The following is a 20,189-nucleotide window of genomic DNA, read 5'->3' as shown; positions in this document are numbered from 1 at the left end:
TCAAAATCCGTGATGGTCATGCAGGGCACTTTCCAAGAATCTGATCACTTGACATGGAATGACCCCAATCCCTTCTTGAACCCTAATACTGTACTCTGTCCTATCACGCCCTCTGGAAGCGCATTCCAGGTGTCCACCACACGTTGGGTGAAGAAAAACTTCCTAGCATTGGTTTTGAATCTGTCCCCTTTCAACTTTTCTGAATGCCCTCTCGTTCTAGTAGTTTTCGAAAATTTGAAGAACCTGTCCCTTTCTACTCTCTCTATGCCCTTCATGATCTTGTAAGTCTCTATCATATCCCCTCTAGTTCTCCTCTTCTCCAGGGAAAAGAGCCCCAGTTTCTCCAGTCTCTCAGTGTATGAAAGGTTTTCCATCCCCTTTATCAAACGTGTCGCTCTCCTCTGAACCCTCTTGAGTATCGCCATATCCTTCTTAAGGTACGGCGGTCAATATTGGAAGCAGTACTTCAGATGCGGACGCACCATCGCTCGATACAACGGAAGGATAACTTCTTTCGATCTGGTTGTAATACCCTTCTTGATTATACCTAGCATTCTATTCACTCTCTTAGCGGCCGCTGCGCACTGTGCCAACGGCTTCATTGTCTTATCCACTATTACCCCCAAGTCCCTTTCCTGGGTACTTTCCCTCAATAACATCCCTCCCATCGTATAGCTGTACTTCGGGTTTTTGCTTCCTACATGCAATACTTTACATTTCTCTACATTGAACTTCATCTGCCATCTCGTCGCCCACTCCCCTAGCTTGTTCAGGTCCCTTTGTACTTCTTCGCAGTCCTCTTTAGTCCGAGCACCACTAAATAGTTTGGTGTCGTCTGCAAATTTTATTATTTCGCACTTCGTCCCTCTTTCTATGTCATTGATAAATATATTGAAAAGCAGCGGTCCGAGCACCGACCCCTGCAGGACACCACTCGTTACCCTCCTCCAGTCCAAGTAGTGGCCCTTCACTCCTACCCTCTGCTTCCTACCCGCCAACCAATTCCTGATCCATCTATGTACAGAAAAAGTGATATATCAATTCCCATCCTCTTTACTCTTTATATTTAGGTGGTAGCATGAACGTGGAGGGGCATAATTAAATAAAAGTCTAAGTCCCCTTCTGGCCTAAGTCAGTAGATGCTGAAGTTGGCAGCAGGGAAATGTCCATTCTCAAAAAAATGTCCAAATTGAGGGGGGGTTTTGTGAGAACGGCCAACCTGCATGTTCAGCAATCTACTGGCCCAGACTGCCATTACATCTATCCCTACACCATATACCCAACCAAAAAATCGCCCAAGTCCCAAACCCAGACCTTTTACGTGAAGGGCCAGTCCTTTTCCTAAAAGCAGGATTCTGTAACCAGTGTCTTTCAAAAAACACCAGTTACAGAATCCTGTAACTGCCCCCAACAAAACCCCAAACCGGCAGAAGGGATCCCAGGCCCTCCTGCCCACGGCACACCCTCACACGACCCTCAACCCTCCTCCCCCCAGATATCTCCCTAACTTACCTGAACGTTCGCTGGCTGGATGGGTTCCAAGTCTGTCTGTCCGGCAGGCCCTGAATGACCCAGGCGCCTAAGGCCCCACCCATAGGAGGGGCCTTAGGCACCTGGGCCAACTGGAATTGGCCCAGTTGCCTTAGGCCCCGCCTATGGGTGGGGCCTTAGGCGCCTGGGCCACTCAGGCCCTAGGCCTGTCATTCTGACTTGGCACCCATCCGTCCGTCCAACGTTCAGGTAAGTTGGGGGGGGGGTGTCTGGGATTAGGAGGGCCTGGGTAGGGGGGGGGGCATTTCGCAGAGGCATTCGCGGGGGTGTTGCAGGGGGTGCACCGTGGTCAGGAGGGCCTGGGATCCCTCCTGCCCATATTCGAGGGGAGGGTGGGGGGTGCACCATTGGCAGGAGGGCCTGGGATCCATCCTGCACATATTTGTGGGGGTGTCAGGGGTGTGCTTCGGCAGGAGAGATTGTGCATCTCTCCTGACGGTATTCGCAGCATTTCGGGGTTGGGGAGAGGGGATTGTAATAGTGGCAGGGGTTGGGCGGGTTGCCGGGGCTGCTCAGCTGATCTCAGCAGCCGCGATCAGCTCAGTGGCCCCTTTTCGGATCTTATACATGTTTTGACTTGGTCTAAGCCAAAACATATAAGTTCCGACTGGGCAACCTCGTTAAACTTTTGGTTATACTTAATGCATGAGTAAGTCTAGGTTGGCCCACCACCCGCCCTTTTCCCTCCTCCAAAAATGCTTCTTTTCGCTCTAGGCATTAAGAGGCAGGGGAAAGGCCTAAGTTGGTTTTAGATAACCAGCTTTGATTATCGGTACTTAACAATCTGTCTTTTTGATCGTCCCAAGTACCGATTTCGACCACTTTTTGGACTTTTTTTTTTTTTTTTAATTATTGTGAGCCCCATAGTGTTTTAGAATTTATATCTATGTATATTCTGACTCAAGTCCAGCCATGTGTACACCCACAAAGGAGAGTGTGAACAAAGCAAAAATAAAAAGCATGTATTTTATGCTGGTCATTATTTTAATCATCAAAATATCATCATGTATGCCAAGTTCTTGCCAACGAAAGCTACCTGGCTTCTTATAGTGTCTCCATTATAGGGAAAACCCTACCACAAGTTCCACACCCACCCCTTTCATTTTCGTGACTTTGAGCAAATCAACTACTGGCAGACTATTGTACAGTAATTACAAAACTATTGTCTAGAGATCATAGCTATTCCATGTTACAAATGTTATGCATAATGAAGCCATGCAACCAATTTTCCGTTTAAATTAGGTTTTCTTCTACCTCTTTCATACTCAAGACAGCTCATTTAGAAAAGGTCAATACATCACTACTACGTCTACACCCCCCCCCCCCCAATTTGCAGGGCATTTGCTAGTTGTTTAGTTTGAAAACTATTACAGCAATATGAATAAATAATGTACTGGCCGCGAAGATGGCCAAACTTTTAAAATAACAAATATTCTTGACTTTTCCCCAACAATTACTATTTATTAAAAAAAAAAAAAAAAAAAAAGCCAAACTGCCACCGGCTTTTTCTGAGGTAACTTCCCAGCCGTTGCTTTTCACGTTTTCTCACAAGCATCTCACAGACTTGGCAGGGCTTGGAAGCGTACGCTCTGCACCCACCACGCTCCAGTCACCCTCCGTAAATGCTTCCAAACATCCACGCGCTCTAAGCGAGCTCTCGCCCGAGCTGCCTAACATCCACCTACACTATCGTCCGCTCTCTTTCTAGCAGGCTCAGCTTTCCTGCTCGGACTTTTATATAGCCCTCTAAAAATAGCTCCCGCTACAACGCCATGTAAGGAAGAGAGGAGACCCAGCTCGAGCCAACCGGGAGCAGCCGCCAACCGCAAGCCCCGCCCCGAAGGTAGGCCTTTTGGCTCGCCATTGGTCTTTCCTGACAACATGAGCCTCTCCCCCCTGTTTACCTTACATGGTCACGCGCTGCCTTGATTGACAGTTTCCTCTGAGGATCCCACGGCTATCCGACGGGAGGGGGGCAAGGCTCGTGCACACAGTTTTTAGGGAGGGGAAAGTTAAGGCTAAAAAAAAAAAAGAAAAGAAAGAAATCGCGAGAGAGAGGGAGGGAGAGAGAATGCAATTCCCCCTCCCAAAGGAAAGAGAAAAGATTGCATCGAGGAGACAGCAGCGATGCAAAAATCAATGGTAGTTTGTTGTCAAGGAGTTTGCACGGCCTTTCCTGATCCAGGGACTGCCTGCCTACTCTGAGCAGAAAAGGCAGTGTATTTTACTACAGTGGAGAAGTGTCCTGTCCTGGCTGTAGATCCGCACATGCTGGGCGCACCTGTCCTCACTCTCTCCTGTCTCCTCTCTTCAATTCACTTGACTGTAAAAGAAAAGGGACATTGGATTTATTTCTGTCGTTACGAGAGGAAGAACAGGAACAAGGGGACTGTTTTGTCTTGTCTTGTACAGCAAGCATGGATGTGCTGGCTAGTTATAGCATATTCCAGGAGCTGCAGCTTGTCCACGACACCGGCTACTTCTCAGCATTGCCGTCCCTGGAGGAGAACTGGCAGCAGGTGAACGATTTTAAATTACTCCTGCAACTCCTTAATTAAACATAGGAACAGATTCAGGACTGCCTTTGTTTTATATTAGATGTTCAGTAACTACAAAGAGTAGCCTATTAAAAAACAAAAAACAGTGACTCCAAATACATACATAGGTACCAATCTAGCACCGTTAGCTAGCTCAAGTAGTCTCGCATTCGTTCTGTACATGTGTGTTTTCTTTAATTTTAATGAACTCAGTGAGGCTATCACTTTTGATTAGCGTTGGCAACTCGCAGCTGGGGCAAATGGAACAGATTCTATTTCGAGATGATGCGTGTCAATAATATTAGCCAGAGCTCGTCGGAGAGTTCCGAGGAACTCGAGCTACACAGCACAAATAGTTTGTGCGATATATATGTTGTTGTTTTTTTTGCTAGGCATGTATTTATTTTGAAGTACTGGATGTCTGTTTTATTTTGAATCAAGCTGCTGCTTTTCTTTTCGTGGTTTACTCGGGGGAGGAGGGAGGGTAATCGGTTTCGCATCGGTGCCAAACATTGCACACACTAGGCACTGTCAAGAGCATGCGATGCTTGCTGGCAGCTGCGATAATACCCCCGGCGTGTGCTAAAGCCTCGTCTCGTAAAGAACGGGGTGTTTGTGAAAATTCACAATTGAGGCAGCTCAAGATGGGAGAAAAAAAAAATTAGCATGTGAAGGAGGAACTGTCAAGTATTCACTGATTGTTAGGAGTGTGAGAGCTGCTGTTTTGGGAGTGTGCAAATATGCTTGTAGTGTTTGATGAAATTAATTTGGGATAAACTAATTTGTATGGGGGGTTTTGCACTAATATTGAGGGAGAGAATGTTTTGGATTTTTTTTTTTTTGGTAACAGGTGTTTTAGGGAGAAATTTAGCCATCTGAACACCCCCTCCCCCCCCAAAAAAAAAAAAAATACAGAGCTGGAATATGATGGATGCGTTGGCTTCTAATCGGAGTGCCATATTAAAGAGGTTAAGTTTCGGGTTTGTACCTGTATATTTTTTCCTCCTTAAAATAGAGGGCGTAGTTCCATCTTCTTGCTATATGATCAACCGCTCCGATAGTGATTTGACCGTTTTTAGTTCCTCATTATGAACAGCTTCTGTAGTACCTTTGGAAGCCTGACATCATTTCTTAAAATGCCAGAAGCTGCCGATCTAGTTTGGGTGGGCTTTGTTGAATCCCAAGGGAACCTTTTATTACATCTCTAGGAATGGTACACGTCCAAGCCAAGTGATCGGTGCATCCGGCCTCATTATACTTTTCTTTAGCATGCTAGTATGAACATATAGATAATTATGACTTTCTATACAACAAAAATCCACAATAACTGATGCATGTGAACAACAGCATTCAATACAAGGATTCAATACAAGATAAGCTTTTAACGTAGTCAGTGTACCCAAGACATTCACTGTGTGTGATATTTTGGCTGCAGCTGCTTTCAGGAGTAGAAGGAAACAAAAACGTTTGTTCCGTATACTATTGTACAGTTACCCAAAGAAAACTTAAGGATTAATTGACTAGGATGTGTGTGATGCTACTGAGAAGCTGGTGTGTGCGTTTGTGAAAGAAATCGAACTTGTGCCTCCTACCTTTCCATATTAGAATAGAATGGCATTGTTTTGTTCACGTACAGAACTATACAGTAGTACACCTAACGGAGTTCATTGTATTTTCATGATAATTATTTTCCTAGCAATACAGATTTGTGCTCCATTTTTAAAGTGACATTATTTGAATCCACTTCTTTTAAATTCCACATTTTCATATTATAGAAGTTAAGGAAAAAGACCATTAATGTTAATTTTCTGTATTTTAATTGCTTTGCCTGCTGTTTTTTTTTTTTTTTTTAATGTAAACTTGTCCTTAAAGGGTGGAATGTCTCTCTTGTCTGCTCTCCAAAAAATGACCATCTTCACTCTTGCTTCTTGTTCTGTTTTTCATGGGTAATAAGGAATTTTATACCTGCCATCTTCTATGGACATTTTGTAGTGGGGGCAGAACTCTTTGTCCTTAATATTAACAATAAAAATATTTTTGAAAAATTGGTTGGTTTATCAGTTCTCTAGAGTCAGTATTATTATTACCCACTGTACTGAATGTAACTGGTGTGCTAAATCTATAATCTATAAATGATAATAAAGAGCAGGTTAGCTTAACAGTCTCTATCAGCTGAAAGGTTGGTTACCCTATACTTAAAGGAGGAAATAAGTGTTGTAAGAATGGCAAGCCACTGAATATGGTTAATGTAATTTTCTATAATGCTGTATATGTGCTGAGAAAATGTATCTGTGTCTTCACAACTGGTACCCCCCAGAACATGCTGGAAATTCTGAAGGGATAGAAGGCACCCTGGGAAGTTTATTTGCTAAGTGTGTCTCAGCGAATTAGTTTAGTGCACAATGGAGTCATCACAGTAGTAATGTAGAAAGTGGGTCAGACTGGGAGCCCAGTTCTTATATCTGATCCTCAATAGCATGGCTTTGAACATCTTGAATTCTTTATTTTAAAGTAAGACAGACAATCTGTTCCACAAAATAATTCATATTTTGTAATCCACAGCATCAGATTATGGCCACATTTGGGGGGAGGGGACTTGCATAATACCAATTCCTGTATCTAAAGACTGTGCAATCAACCTCTTGGTTTTCATACTGTGCAACCAAGTAGCTGGTAGAGGGGAAGGGAAGTGGAAGTTTTTAATTTAGCAATGCTTTGGGTAATAATTAGAGAGTAATTTAAATGTATATTTGTATGCTATTGGGTTAAAAAAATTTATGGTATAAGTTGCAAGCATATGAATATTTGTGAGTGAATATAGGATTTTTAATGAATGGTATAGCGTGGGGAAGGAGTTGTAAGCTATTAAAGAACCACCTTGGGTAAATCTCTTTATAAAGGTGGCTAATAAATTCCAATAAATAAATGCTTAATAGCCTTCTCTATCTTTTTTTTTTTGCTGCAGGATACCTCCCCATTTGTTAAATCAATAACTTTTCTTAAAGAGGTGGCAAAAAGGAAAAGATGATTAGGTGATTGCTTAGAACAGGGATTGCTGTTCAGTATGTAATATTAGGATTTCAAGCTGACATCATATTATATAAGGTATAATTTTGGGTGGGCATAGGGGTGATCTCACCCATCAAAGATATTGTGGGAACTAATGATGAGTTGGTCCTCTTCCCATATTATCAATATGTCTTCCTTATCCTATGTGCCCCCAGTAGGCAGGCAAACTAGTCCTATGATGATGCTAATGTATGTAAAATATGCATACAGTACAGTATAAATAAGAAAACAGAATGTTGGAACAGTGGATCTACTGTAGTTAGGATAAAGAGATTTTAGGTTTAACTCGTGCCTTTTTAACTTGTAGCTCAGGGTAAGTCATGTTCAGGTACAGTAGGAATTTTCCTGTCCCCAGAGAACTTACAACCAAAAAGGGCACAATCAAAAAGGGCATTTCTATAGTCTTAGACCTAAAGATAGGTGCCAATTGGGCATATAAAGATAGGTGCCAATTGGGCATATAAATTATAGAATAATAGCACTTACACATATGACTGGTGCCACAAACCTGACAACTATGCACATTAAGGCCTGGATTCACCAAAAGCCATTGAAGCAGGTGCCTAGATCATGCCCACCTTAAGGGTTTTAATTTGTTCTAAATGGTGTGATAATTGTTTGTGCCATTAAAAAAAATTAAAACCAAATCAAAACAAAAAATTAGGTGGTCCTAGGTGGCCTTCCGGACTGGCACCTAGGACATCAAAGCCCAGAAATGGGCATGTTTAGGGGTGGCGCAGGGCTTTGACATCACTAGGCGATGTTAGCTGCGATTCAGGAAGGACCGTAGGTGCTGGAAATGAAGGCCTGTGAAACCCTGGCCTACATTTCCAGTGCCTAGGGTCCTTGGGAGCCGTGATTCTGGTGCCACTTATAGAATCCGGGCCTGAGTGCTAGGTACTATTCTATAATATATGCCAAAATTGCTTAGCATATATATAGGTTTGAGGGGGCAAACCCTTGGGCTGAGAATGGATGGGTCATGGGCATGTCTTCATAAAATGCTATAAATTATACATACTTCAGAGTAAAATTAGGCGCTAGCAGTCACGACTGCCATTGCCTTGGCATAACTGTTGGTGCCATCAATGCTCATATAGAACTGCCCCCATATTGATTGGTCTTTTATAGTAATACATGCAAGATTTATTCTTACATACTAAGGTTTACTGAGGAAGCACAATTAAATATTGATCCAGACTGGTACAAGAACCTGATCTGGGATATTATGAACCATGGGGCAAAAAACCACATGAGAAGAGCTATAATAATGTTGGGGCCTCTTTACTGTGGTAGAAAATGGCCATACCACATGGCAATGTGGGATTTTTCCATGTGCTAAGGACATTTCTATTGTGACTTCAATTTCTTATTTTTCCATTTATTTTTTTCAGGCTATGTGCTAATGTTGGCACTAGTGCATGGCAACTGAAAAGAAATAATGTGGGAGCAATAACCATCTCTTATTTTGGGGCACCAACAGTGCCTACGTTAAGAACATATAAATGAGCTATTAAGTGGTAATGCCAGTGTGCTAACTAGTTTATCCTTCCACGCCCCCAGCCCCCAAAATAGTATGCCATTATCAAAACTAACACAAGATACTTTACTGCATCCTGTGTTAACCTATTTTTGTTGTGTTAAACGTGCATTAGAGCTTAACATGCTTAGTGAAAGGGCCCCTTGTTCAAGTGCTACTTAACCAGAAGTCTAAACTGATTGATTTTTGGATCACGGGTCTGAGTACAAGACCTATTCTAGCTAATTCCATAATGCTCATGGTTTGGGAAGATAAATGGAATTTTAGGAACTGAAAACTACTCTGAGTTGGGTGGTTGGGCATTGTGGGGGTTTTCTTCACAGATCATTTTCTGAATCCTAACATCCTACTAAAATTACCCAGATTAGGTCCTACCTGTTGGACCACAGTTGAGATTTTTTTTTATCCTTACATTTGTAAGTGGAATAAAATAATTTTTGCTTTGTTCTTTTTCAGTTTAGAAATTTGTGGTTTCTCATTGTGCACTGTAATAAGTGTGGCATCCTAGCTGTAGCTCGATCTCCTTTCTGCAAACTAGGTTAGTCTAGCAAACACCCAACATTGTAGTGTAATGTTCATTTGTAGTTTCCTTTGATTCTTGTCTTGTATCTACAACAGTGCCCCAAATAGCAGATCATTTTACAGTGCATAGGATAATTTTTACAACCACTGTATTTCTGCCTCTCCATATCTTCCATTCTTCAGTTTAGTAGCCAGAAAAACCCCCAGAGGAAGGTTGTAAAGGGATTTTGAAAGAAAAAAGCAGAAAAACTGGCATATTGCTGACCTACAAGTGTGTTCATTCTGCTGCTCATCAATATCTCTCCTCTCTCCTTATACACCTCCCAGAGAACTCCGTTCCTCAGATAAGCTGCTCTTAGTTGTACCCTTCTCCACTCCAATTCTAGACCGTTCCTTTCATCTAGCTGCCCCCTATGCCTGGAATAAATTACCTAAGTTTGTCCGCTAAGCCCCTTCCCTTTCCTTGTTATAAAAGCAGACTGAAAACCCACCTTTTTGATATAGGCCTCAATCAATAACCCCACTGCCCACCAACCCCTTAACTGTATCCATGACATCCTATTTGTCTTCTCTGTTTGGATTGTAAACTCTTTGAGCAGTGACTGTCTTCTTTGTAACTCTGAACAGCACTGCGTACGTCTAGTAGCACTATAGAAATAATTAATAGTGGTGGTAGTAGTAGTAGATATGTGTTGTGTCCAGTCTACTACCAAGGGACAGGCAAGGCTGCGGATAGCTATATTCTATCCTGTGCTGTGCATGGTGTTCTGAACTAAGTATTTTATCTTCTGATCCTCACACACTGGCTGGAGGAGAACAACATAGTTTGATATCTGAACTTCCAAGGCCAGCAGCAGAGGAGGCACTCATAGTTAGGAAGCTCTGCTCTCCTTTCAGTGGGAAGAGGGGTAAGATTACCAGATTTCTGATGAATAGATCTGGGACTCCTGTTTCCTGTAGTGCTAATAGTGAACAAGCAGTTCATTTTAGTTAGAAGGGACAGGGCAAAAAGAAAATGGACTGCATGCAAGAGAATTAATTATAGTATGCATGAGAAAAAAGTCAGATTAACTGACAAAATTCCAACTATTTCGAACATGTAAAGTCTGTGAAGGAATTAATAAGATGGCAGGAGAAGCTTCTCCACAGAGTGGTCCAAAGCAAAACAAACAGTGGAGAAAAAGATGAGAGGGACAGAATGTATCCAGGAATGGTGTAATTTTACTTGCGTTTTGGTCTACATTGCTTTATCAATTTGTTTGTGTTATTGTTGATATTGATACCTTTGGAATCCTGAGGCAGGCCTTTTGGTTGAAACATGGTCCATATCTGGTCTGTTTAGTGACAAAATGCAAATAAAATTATTCCATTCTGTCCCTCTTATCTTTTTCTCCAGTGTTTGTTTTGCTTAAGTCTGTGAAGAAGACAGGCCAGATCAGAAACTTTGAACTGGGTTCCAGGTTATTTTACACTGATGAATCATTGATATTATCTATCTGGCAATAGATTCCAGCCTTTGGAAGCTCTGATTTTCTTATCTGGCATTTTTTTTGTTCTTGCTGCTCAGGCTCTACTAATTTTTCCCCTCATTTTACATGTTTAGATTTATGGGGTGCCAGCCTATAAAAATGTTTCTGACAATTTATAGCGGACATAAATAATAGAAAACCAAAATAAACTAATACAACAAGCCACTTAGACAGCCCCCCTCTTTTTACAAAAACATAGTGCGGTTTTTAGCAGCAGCCACAGTGATAACAGCTCTGACGCTCATAGAATTCCTATTAGTGTAGGAGCTGTTACTACCACAGCCAGCGCTAAAAATTGTGCTAAGCTTTTGTAAAAGGAGGAGGGGGGAGGAATAAAATAAAAAAAACGCGTGGAGGGGCATAATAAAAAAAAACGTCTTAAGTCCCTTTTTGGCCTAAGGCCAACCCGGCCCATATGCTTAAGGCCCCGCCCACAGAAGGAGCCTAAGGCTCCCGGGCCTATTCTGATTGGCCCAGGCACCTCAGGCCCCACCTGTGGACGGGGTTTCAGCCGCCTGGGCCAATCCAGCCCCATTCTGGAGCCGGCTGGCCTGCCGGACGGGTGGGCTTGGCACCCGTCTGTCCGGCCAACGTTGAAAGTTACGGGGAAGGGGGGGTGGGGGTCGTGGGTCGGCGGGGGGGGGGGGGCTGATCAGGGGTGCGGGGGGGGCGGTTGTTGGGGGGAGGGGGGTTGTGTTGAGGGCAGGAAGGCCTGGGATCCCTCCTGCCCGTATTGTAGTGGGGGTGGGGGGGTAGGGGGGTCGCCGGGGCCAGGAGGGTTTGGGCTCCCTCCTGGCCAGATCCAGTCAGGGGGGGGGGTCGCCGGGGCCAGGAGGGTTTGGGCTCCCTCCTGGCCTGATCGTACTCAGGGGGGGTCACCGGGACCAGGAGGGTTTGGGCTCCCTCCTGGCCCGATCGTACTCGGCAGGGGGAGGCATGATCGCCGGGGCAAGAGGGCTTGGGCTCCCTCTTGCCACGATGTCGTTGGGGTGCCACGGGTGCCCGGGGCAGGAGGGCTTGGGCTCCCTCTTGCCTCGATGTTGTGTGTGTGTGGGGGGTGATGTATCGCGGCAGGAGAGATGCCTCATCTCCCCTACCGCGATGCCATCACTCCTCTACCCGAACTGCCGCGACCCGCGGCAGGAGAGATAGAGCATCTCTCCTGCCGTGGGTCGCGGCAGTTCGGGTAAAGGTATAAGTGCCGACTAAGCAACCTGCTGCACGCCTAGGTGTAGGTCAGCCCACCTCTCGCCCACCGCCTGCCCTTTCCCCTCCTCTAAACACGCTTCTTTTCTCTCTATGCGTTTAGTGGCAGGGGAAAGGCCTAAGCTGTTTTTAGATACGTCTAAAAACCAGCTTTGGTTATGGGTACTTGGACAATCAGGCTTTTTGATCATCCAAGTAGCCATTTAGGACACTTTTTAGACATTTTTTTTTTTTTATTATTATGAGCCCCATATTATCATAATAAAATCATAAATAAATACAAACAGGTAAAATATTCCTTAATATTGTTTTTTCTTATTGTAAAGAAATAGTGCCCTCAAACACGTTTTGCAAGATAGGCAAGACCTGATCTCAGACCCCAACTTCCTTTCTAGCCACCTAATACATCTTCCTTTACTATATTTAATTGAGTGTTCCCTCCCAATTAGTCCCTCTCTTCCTTCTCTCCCTCTATCTCAGTGTTGGTCATTTTTTAATTTTCTGTCACTCTGCCCTATATACAGGGTGTTTTTCTTCACCTCTTCCTCCCCTTCCCTCTTCCCTTTTCTGTTTCTCTTCTTCATAGTTAGTCCCTCCATCTTTTCATCCTTGACCCCTGCTATAAGTTGCTCCACTGTCTCCCTGTATATTAAGGTGGTCCCAAAAAGGTTCATTGGACATGACTTCCACAAGTCTATTTTTGTTCTGTGTATGACCACTGTTAATTGTGCCAAATTATATGCCTTTTGGTGAATATTTAGAGGTCACGTAATGATTTTTAATTTATAAAATGCAAGCACAGAATTTATATTAATTTTCCATCTAAACCTGAATTGTGAACAAATGCACATGGAAAGAAGTAAAAATACGTCGAGGGGCATTTTCAATAGGATGTCTAGTCTGAGTTTGGATGTTTTGGGAAAGAATTTCAGAAATCCATTAGATAAAATGTCCATTTTCAAAACAGCAAGACGTTTATCTTTTTTTTATGACCTATCTAGACGTTTTGGCCCTTAATTCATCTATCATTTTTGGCCATTCTCAAATATCAAGATGTCCACATGAAAAACACACAAAGCATTTCAGACGTCAAAGCAGCCAGCATTCTTAGAAAATTGTTCACAGAGAGCTGAGCACAGCAGAAGGGCACTCTAGTGGGTACTGCAGTGAATATCACATTTTAAAGTCCCAGGTTTACATGTCACTATAAACTGCTTACATTGTATGATGAACCCTCCAAGACCCACCCAAAACTTATTGTATTCACCTGTATACAACAACAATAGTCCTTATGCCTGGTGCCATTTTTATGTAGGTACAGTAGGTTTTGGAGGGCTCACCATACAATATAAGCAAGTTATAATGACTTTTGACCTGGGACTTTGAAATGTGACATTCACTGTAGTACCCCCTAGAGTGCTTCTCTGCTATCCTGGGCTCAGATGTCTGTGTGAAAATCTGAAGCTGTACAAGACGGTGCTGAAAAGTTCTCAGCCTAACTAAGAAGAGAATGACGTGGATATGGTTCAATTAATGATCTGAAACAATGTCAAAACATAGAATTTTGTTTCTGCATATTGGCACTTAATGAAACAGGTCTAGCTCCGAGGCCCGGATTCTGTATAGGACGCCAGTCCCGGGCTTCCTATACAGAATCGGGCCTTCACCCGCCCAAAGTTAACCTGATTCTGTAACCGACGTCCATGTTGCCGACGTCCATGTTGTCGACCCCCCCCCCCCCAATGGCCCTCCTGAAGATCACGGCAGGAGGGTACCCAACCCCTCCTGCTGGCCCCCCCAAGAGCCCCCTAAGATCGCCGGCAGGAGGGTGCCCAACCCCTCCTGCCGGACCCCCTAATGGCCACCATAAGATAGCTGGCAGGAGGGTGCCCAACCCCTCCTGCCGGACCCCCCCAAACAACCCCCCCACCCCGGAACCCCCCCCCTTGGTCTTACTTTCAAGATGGACTGAACGGTTCCTCGCACGTCAGGCCAGCAGGCCCGCCTCTGTCCAAATGAGGTGGGCCTGCCCCTCCCCTGCCTAACCCACAGGATTCTAGGGCCTGATTGGCCCAAGCGCCTAAGGCCCCTCCTATAGCAGGAGGGGCCTTAGGCGCCTGGACTCCTGCTTTGTGAGACTTGAATTATTCTGCTGTATTAAAGCAATTGCTTTTTCAGCGGAGTCCTTGACTATTATCATTGATGATGCTGTTTGCTTCAAATATTGGTAGTTTGGATCATCTCTCCAGTATGCTGGATCATCTCTCCAGTATGCAGGATCTTTGACCAGAAACTGAGCCTTTTCTTGTCAATTTGTGTCAAGAGCATCACCACTGGTTATGAATAGCCAACCACATTATGTGGGGATATTGTAGGACTACTTCATATTTTAACCATATCTTATCTACATGAAGCAGAATATATTCAGACTTGTAGAGGCATGTTCTGAATTTTTACAATAGTTTTGTGGACCACCCCACAATTTCTGGTATGCTCTATCTGCATGGCTTGATCTCCAGATTCTTTATACCTTTCTGATCAGCAGGAGCATTGGTGCCTAATTACCATCCTGTTGGCATCCTGTGCTTCCCTTCCCTCAAGCATTCACCTTTCCCAATGTCTGCAATCGTTTGTGCTGTGCTCCCAAGCATTCATTCCTTCCAGCCACTAGATTCGCCACCTCCTAATCTTGCCCCTTTTAGCATTTATTTCCCTCAAATCATTCTTTCCTGTCTGGAAATCTGGGTGACACCCTCATCTACTTTGTGGTTAGCTGATCTTCAAGATTCTGAGGTACAAACATCTACGGCCCTTGAAAGAACCTTATAATCCAGTCCCCACCATCATCCAGGAAGGGAAGGGATGAAGCAGGGAACAGAAGCTTTTTTTGCCTTTCATTTTAACTGTTTGCCCTCCCTAATTGTGCCTCTCTCTTTCTGTCCTCCACTGTTCTTCTTGGTTGCCATGATGACAGGGATGGGGCTGGAGCAAGAAGCAGGAGCTAGCAGCACTCGGCCAGATTCTCAAAACTCACTGTTAAAATGAGCTGGGTCACTGTAGTGGCTGTAAATCTAATGATTCAGAAAAGACAAGCGATTCTCAAAGAACCTCGCATGCAAATGAAGTTCACGGAAGGTCGCCTAATTTCCATGAGATCAGTCACTGGTGATAGCGATCAGCACATGTGCTAAATAATCTGTGCGCATGTGCCGGAAAAAGCTATGCCGTAGGCACGCATATTATAGACGTGCCTTATTGTAGTACAATATGGTCACATATCATAGGCCCACATCACATGCTGCAGTTGCCATTGGGTGCTCATGTCTCAAAAAAGATAAAAGCCCAGTGCTTTTATAGCGGTTTTTCTCTCATGTTGACCTCTCGCTCCTGTAGTTGAAATACAGTAGCCGAATAAGCGATAAGTCCGGCAGGTGATTTCTAGTCGAGTGCTTTTGAAATGTTTTACCCATTACTATAATTTATGTTAATAATGTGTTTTCTTTTCATTTTTATCATGAGCTACAGCCAGATACACGTGGCTGAGATGCGGTTTTCACAGTACCGGCACCCCCGGACCAATTGGTGATTTTGGGCCATTAAAACCCGGCACTTCGTTTGGAGAATCACCCGGCGATGATAGAGAATCACCCAGAGTGCTCATTTTAATATTAATGTCTTTGTTGTACTATATTTGCATGGCAGAGTCAGAGGCTGCTAGGAAGCTCGGAAAAGACCACGGTGAGCCTTTCTGAGAATCGGGAGGTAAAATTTTGGCAAGCCGAACTGGTTTAGTGACCATTGTTAAAGGCATGGTGAGTTTTGAGAATCCATCCTTCAGTAAATTCAGGGACTGGGTCCACATCCCAGCTGGCAAGGGATAGCAGGAGGGAGGATAAGCACTGATCTAAAGCATGCCTTACACTGCAGAATTTGCCTGCTGGTTATGAAAGATAGATAAAAACTCCAATGCCTGATGCAGAAATGTTGGCCATGAGGCATTCTTTACAAATGTCTGAACTAGATTATCTCTTTGTAAACCTGCACATGTCTGGCATAATAACATTTCATGGGCTCTGAGTCAAAATTCTTGATTTAACACTGCCTTCCTCTCCTCCCCCCTCCCCCCCACTACTAGACAGAGTGTGAGGCCTTTTTGTACAATAGCACAATTTGTTTTTTTTAATCTTACTGATGTTTGACCTCCGAGACATTTTGGCACACAGAATGCAGAAGTGTCATTTATTTAGATTTAGCTCTCAACTTTTCCAGTAGTAGTTCAATTGGTACACCTACAGTGAACTTAGAATGTAGAAAATGGGTGCTTATCTTCCCCATTACCTTCTCAGTTCAATTATATACAGTAAATAATATTTATTTACAGTCCACTATACAGTTCAGAGTGCTGGAAGGCCTGTACCATTTGATTTCATTTATTCAATTCTTTTGTTTTCAAAGGTCATTCTGCATTGTGCTATGCATTTTTTTCTGTTTCAGTACAGTCTGTTCTCTATAGTTTACTGTAAAGCAATAGTGGCCTTATCTGTACCACCTGTAAATTCATTATACTTGTATGTATGTTTTCTTAATATGTTCATTTTGTGGAGGTTTCATTATTCCCCCCCGGGGGTGGGGGTGAATGATGTAGGTGGCACAAGGAGGCAGTAGAAACCACTGCTGAAGTGAATCTCCTGAATTTCAGCATGCTGCACTCTGGCCTTGGTCCCAAAACCCATTAACTGGACCTTACAAAATGCCAGGTACCAGATTGCACAGATCTCTCCATCCCCTCCTCTGTCATTTATCCACCAGGACCCACTGAGAGATCCTGACCAGCACACAGATGGTGGCTCAGCCCAAGTGATTGAGGATGGACTAGAAGATGCCGCTGCCTGATGTCTGGCATTGTCATGGAGCCTAGTTATTTCATTAGTGGGAGCTCTGTGCTTAACTTTATTGGCCTGCTGTTAAAAAATGGACCTGGGGAAGCATACTCATTTCTCATCTCCTGCTCTCTAGCCTCCTACACTTGCCAAGAGTAGGAGGCATTTCTGCTTTAATTAAAAAGGAAATTTAATTAAATGTAGCAAGGGTTCGTGCTTTCATTTGAGCTAGACTTTCTGGGAGCTGCTGCAGTATCCCGGAAAAGCAAATGACCTTGCAGCTACCAAACATCTAAGCCCTTCCTTACCAATTACATAAAATTGGGACCCCTTTCCCTCTCTTTGCATATATAGTATTTATTTATAGTCTAGTTCTATTTTACAAAAGGATGCTTATGGATCACTTTTCTATTTTGTCCTAAAATAGACTTACCAACAATACTGTGCCATTTAGAATGTTCAGCCAATTTTGGTTTTATACTTTTGAAGGGGTAATTTTATATGGAGACGCCTGTTTTATGTGTTTCTATGTGCCTTTATAAAATAGGCACCCAGAGCCAGCCCCAAGAGTGCATATATCCTTGCAGAAATGTATACCTGCTTCGAAGTGTAAATGTGCAAGCATGCTCTTTCATAAATATGCTCTTTCATAAATGTGCACATATATCACAACTCATGCCTCTATTCTGCCCAAACTACACCCCCAGAAACACCTACAGGCAGTGTATGTATCAGTACAATATGTGCAGGCTTTTTGTCATGCATTCTTATCTCTGTGTATATTTCCCTCATGGAAAATGAGCTTTATATGCTGAAAAGCTTCTATAAAATTTCTCCTGAATGTAAAGACCTGCAATTGTCCTTTTTTTGAGGCAGATTGAAACAGAGTTCATGGGTAGAATCGGGGTGGGCTGAACTAGAGGGCATGGAACAAATTGGCTGCCTTGTTTTTAAAACAGGTCTTTCTAAACTCATCCTGATGACTCCAGTGAGTTAAGGTTTCATGGTATCAATTGTGATAATGTGTGAGATAAATTTGAATACATTTGAATCCTCTATTTCATCCACAATCATGTATAGTTATTGTGAACATCCTGACAGTCTTACTGACTATTGGATTACCAAGGCAAGTTTAGAAAGCCCTTTCTGAAAGAAACCTTACCGTTTGCATTATGCAAAGCAGATCATCTTTATTGCATAGCTTCCTGGGGCTTGGGAAATGCTTTGGGAAATGATGTGGCAACTAATTAAAAAAATATATTTTTGAAGTGTATTGGGACTTGCTTTCTACTAACTGTCTTACTACTTGTAAAGAATATCCTTCAGACATTTTATCCAATTCAAACAGTTCTGTAGCACTCTTTGAACATGGAAAAAAATAGTAAAGTATCTCAAGACCATTGACCTAATTTAGGGATCCTTTTACTAAAGTGTGTTATACAGTATTTTCAAGTTACTGTGCCTTAATATGATTAATTAATGTGCAATAAATGCACATTTAATGCAGGCACTATTGGGGGCGAGTGCAGTATTTTTTTCTGCAGGTTGCACTTAAAATGCAGGTTGCAATTTCTGCAGGTTGCAATTAGCATGGATACAGTTAGCGCCTCTTATTTAGGAGATGTTAGGTGGACTTGCTCTAACTGCTCAATTGTCATCACACAGTCTGTGTGGCGAGCTCATTTCAGTGTACTCTCTCTCCATCCACACCATCTAGTTTCCATTCCCTAACATGAAATGCCTTTAATGTGCGAATTAGCAAGCACTAACTGCTAATGTAATGCAGAATTGGTTGCTGGGTTTGTGCGGTAGCAGTTAGTATGTGTTAATTCGTGTGTTAAATGCTTAATGCAACTTTTCTAAAAGGACCTTACTTCCTATTCCTATTTATTTCTAAAGCACTACAAGGTGTATAGACATTTGAGTATATAAGAGAGATTATAGGCTCTGTGGCGCAGAACTATTTAGTCAAGACAAACATCCAACACAAATAAGGCTCTAGGTTGAAGAATGTTTAGTAGAGAAGTGATCAAGATAAAAAAACTTACAAAAAAAAAAGAGTCAAGGAGCCAATATTTTGGCCCATAATTCTTAAGCAACTGACAGCTGCAGGCAGAATTAAGCTCAGATATTCAAAGCTGGGCTGTGTCTAGACATTGGCATTGAATATCCGAGGGTCAGTCACCAACCAGCACATGCATAGCTAAGAGGGAAAAATAGGACTTAGTTTTATGCAGTCCTCTGCGGGCACTGACACTAAATATAACCAGTTCCTATATAATTAAGGTGACCATATGTCCTGTTTTGAACGGGACCGTCCCGTTTTTGGATCTCCTGTCCCGTTGTCCCCACACACAGCTTTGGGACGCTGAAATGTCCCGTTTTCAGGGACAGCGTCCCGAAGGTGTGCGCGGGGACAACAGGATAGGTGATCGCTTCCTGTCCCTCCCTGTGCGCAAAAAAGAAGCCTCTTTTTCTGGCCTCTTGCAGTGCTGGAGGGAGGGAAAGAAGGGCAGAGATGAGGGCTGAGTAATGAATGGTCTTCAATCCCTTTCAGTGCTGATTGGTCAGAACGGTTCCTGGGGTGGGGAGAGTCATAGAAGGGTTCGCCCTCTAGCTCTGATTGGCGGAGAAGAGAAAAGAAGGCATCACTCTCAGCTCCTTCTGCTACTCATAGCTAGGGCGGGAGGAGGAGCCAGAGCTTTGACATGCAGCTGGGAAGAATTGACATCCGGAAGAAGGCTTCTGGGCGGTGATTGCCAGCAGCAGCAGGGAGGTAAGAAGGAGAGCAGCAGCAGCGGGGGAAGGGGGGTTAAATCAGGCACTGAAGGGAGGCTTTTTTTTTTGCACGGTAGAGAGGGATGGAGGGAGGCAGGCAGGCTGGCTGGCTTCAGGGGTGGGGGTGGGAAAAAGTCTGGAAGGCAGTGAGGGGGACATGGAAAGAAGATACTAGGGGCACTAAGGAAGGAGGCACTTGGGCCACTAAGGACATGGGAAGGAGGCACTGGGGGCCCTAAGGTCATGGGAAGGAGGCACTGAGGGCACTAAGGACATGGGAAGGAGGTACTGGGGGCACTAAGGAAGGAGGTACTGGGGGCACTAAGGAAGGAGGCACTGGGGGCACTAAGGACATGGGAAGGAGGCACTGGGGGCACTAAGGACATGGGAAGGAGGTACTAGGGACACTAAGGAAGGAGGCACTGGGGGCACTAAGGACATGGGAAGGAGGCACTGGGGCCCTAAGGACATGGGAAGGAGGCACTGGGGCCCTAAGGACATGGGAAGGAGGCACTGGGGGCACTAAGGACATGGGAAGGAGGTACTGGGGACACTAAGGAAGGAGGCACTGGGGGCA

General features: G+C 43.8%; 1 protein-coding gene and 1 long non-coding RNA gene across 4 annotated transcripts in view; one reads left to right on the top strand and one right to left on the bottom strand.

The window, feature by feature from the left end:
* Window positions 1-3,349, bottom strand: part of LOC117361331 — a 206,865-nt gene extending 203,516 nt beyond the window's left edge. The window contains exon 1 of one of the 2 annotated variants that reach the window (XR_004539632.1): window positions 3,237-3,349. This is a non-coding gene — a long non-coding RNA (uncharacterized LOC117361331). The other variant, XR_004539633.1, reaches the window with a different exon arrangement.
* A 156-nt stretch (window positions 3,350-3,505) lies between these two features.
* KLF7 (Kruppel like factor 7) overlaps window positions 3,506-20,189 on the top strand; it is a 278,953-nt gene continuing 262,269 nt past the window's right edge. Inside the window, exon 1 of one of the 2 annotated variants that reach the window (XM_033945074.1) lies at window positions 3,506-4,070. In XM_033945074.1, coding sequence (XP_033800965.1) covers window positions 3,969-4,070 — 102 coding nt within the window. In that variant the 5' untranslated portion in view covers window positions 3,506-3,968. The remainder of the gene's footprint in view (window positions 4,071-20,189) is intronic. The other variant, XM_033945075.1, reaches the window with a different exon arrangement.

The sequence above is a fragment of the Geotrypetes seraphini genome, chromosome 5 (assembly GCF_902459505.1).
Source record: "Geotrypetes seraphini chromosome 5, aGeoSer1.1, whole genome shotgun sequence".
NCBI lineage: Eukaryota > Metazoa > Chordata > Amphibia > Gymnophiona > Dermophiidae > Geotrypetes > Geotrypetes seraphini.
Note: the sequence above shows the minus strand (reverse complement) of the source record. Positions and strands in the feature narration are given on the sequence as shown.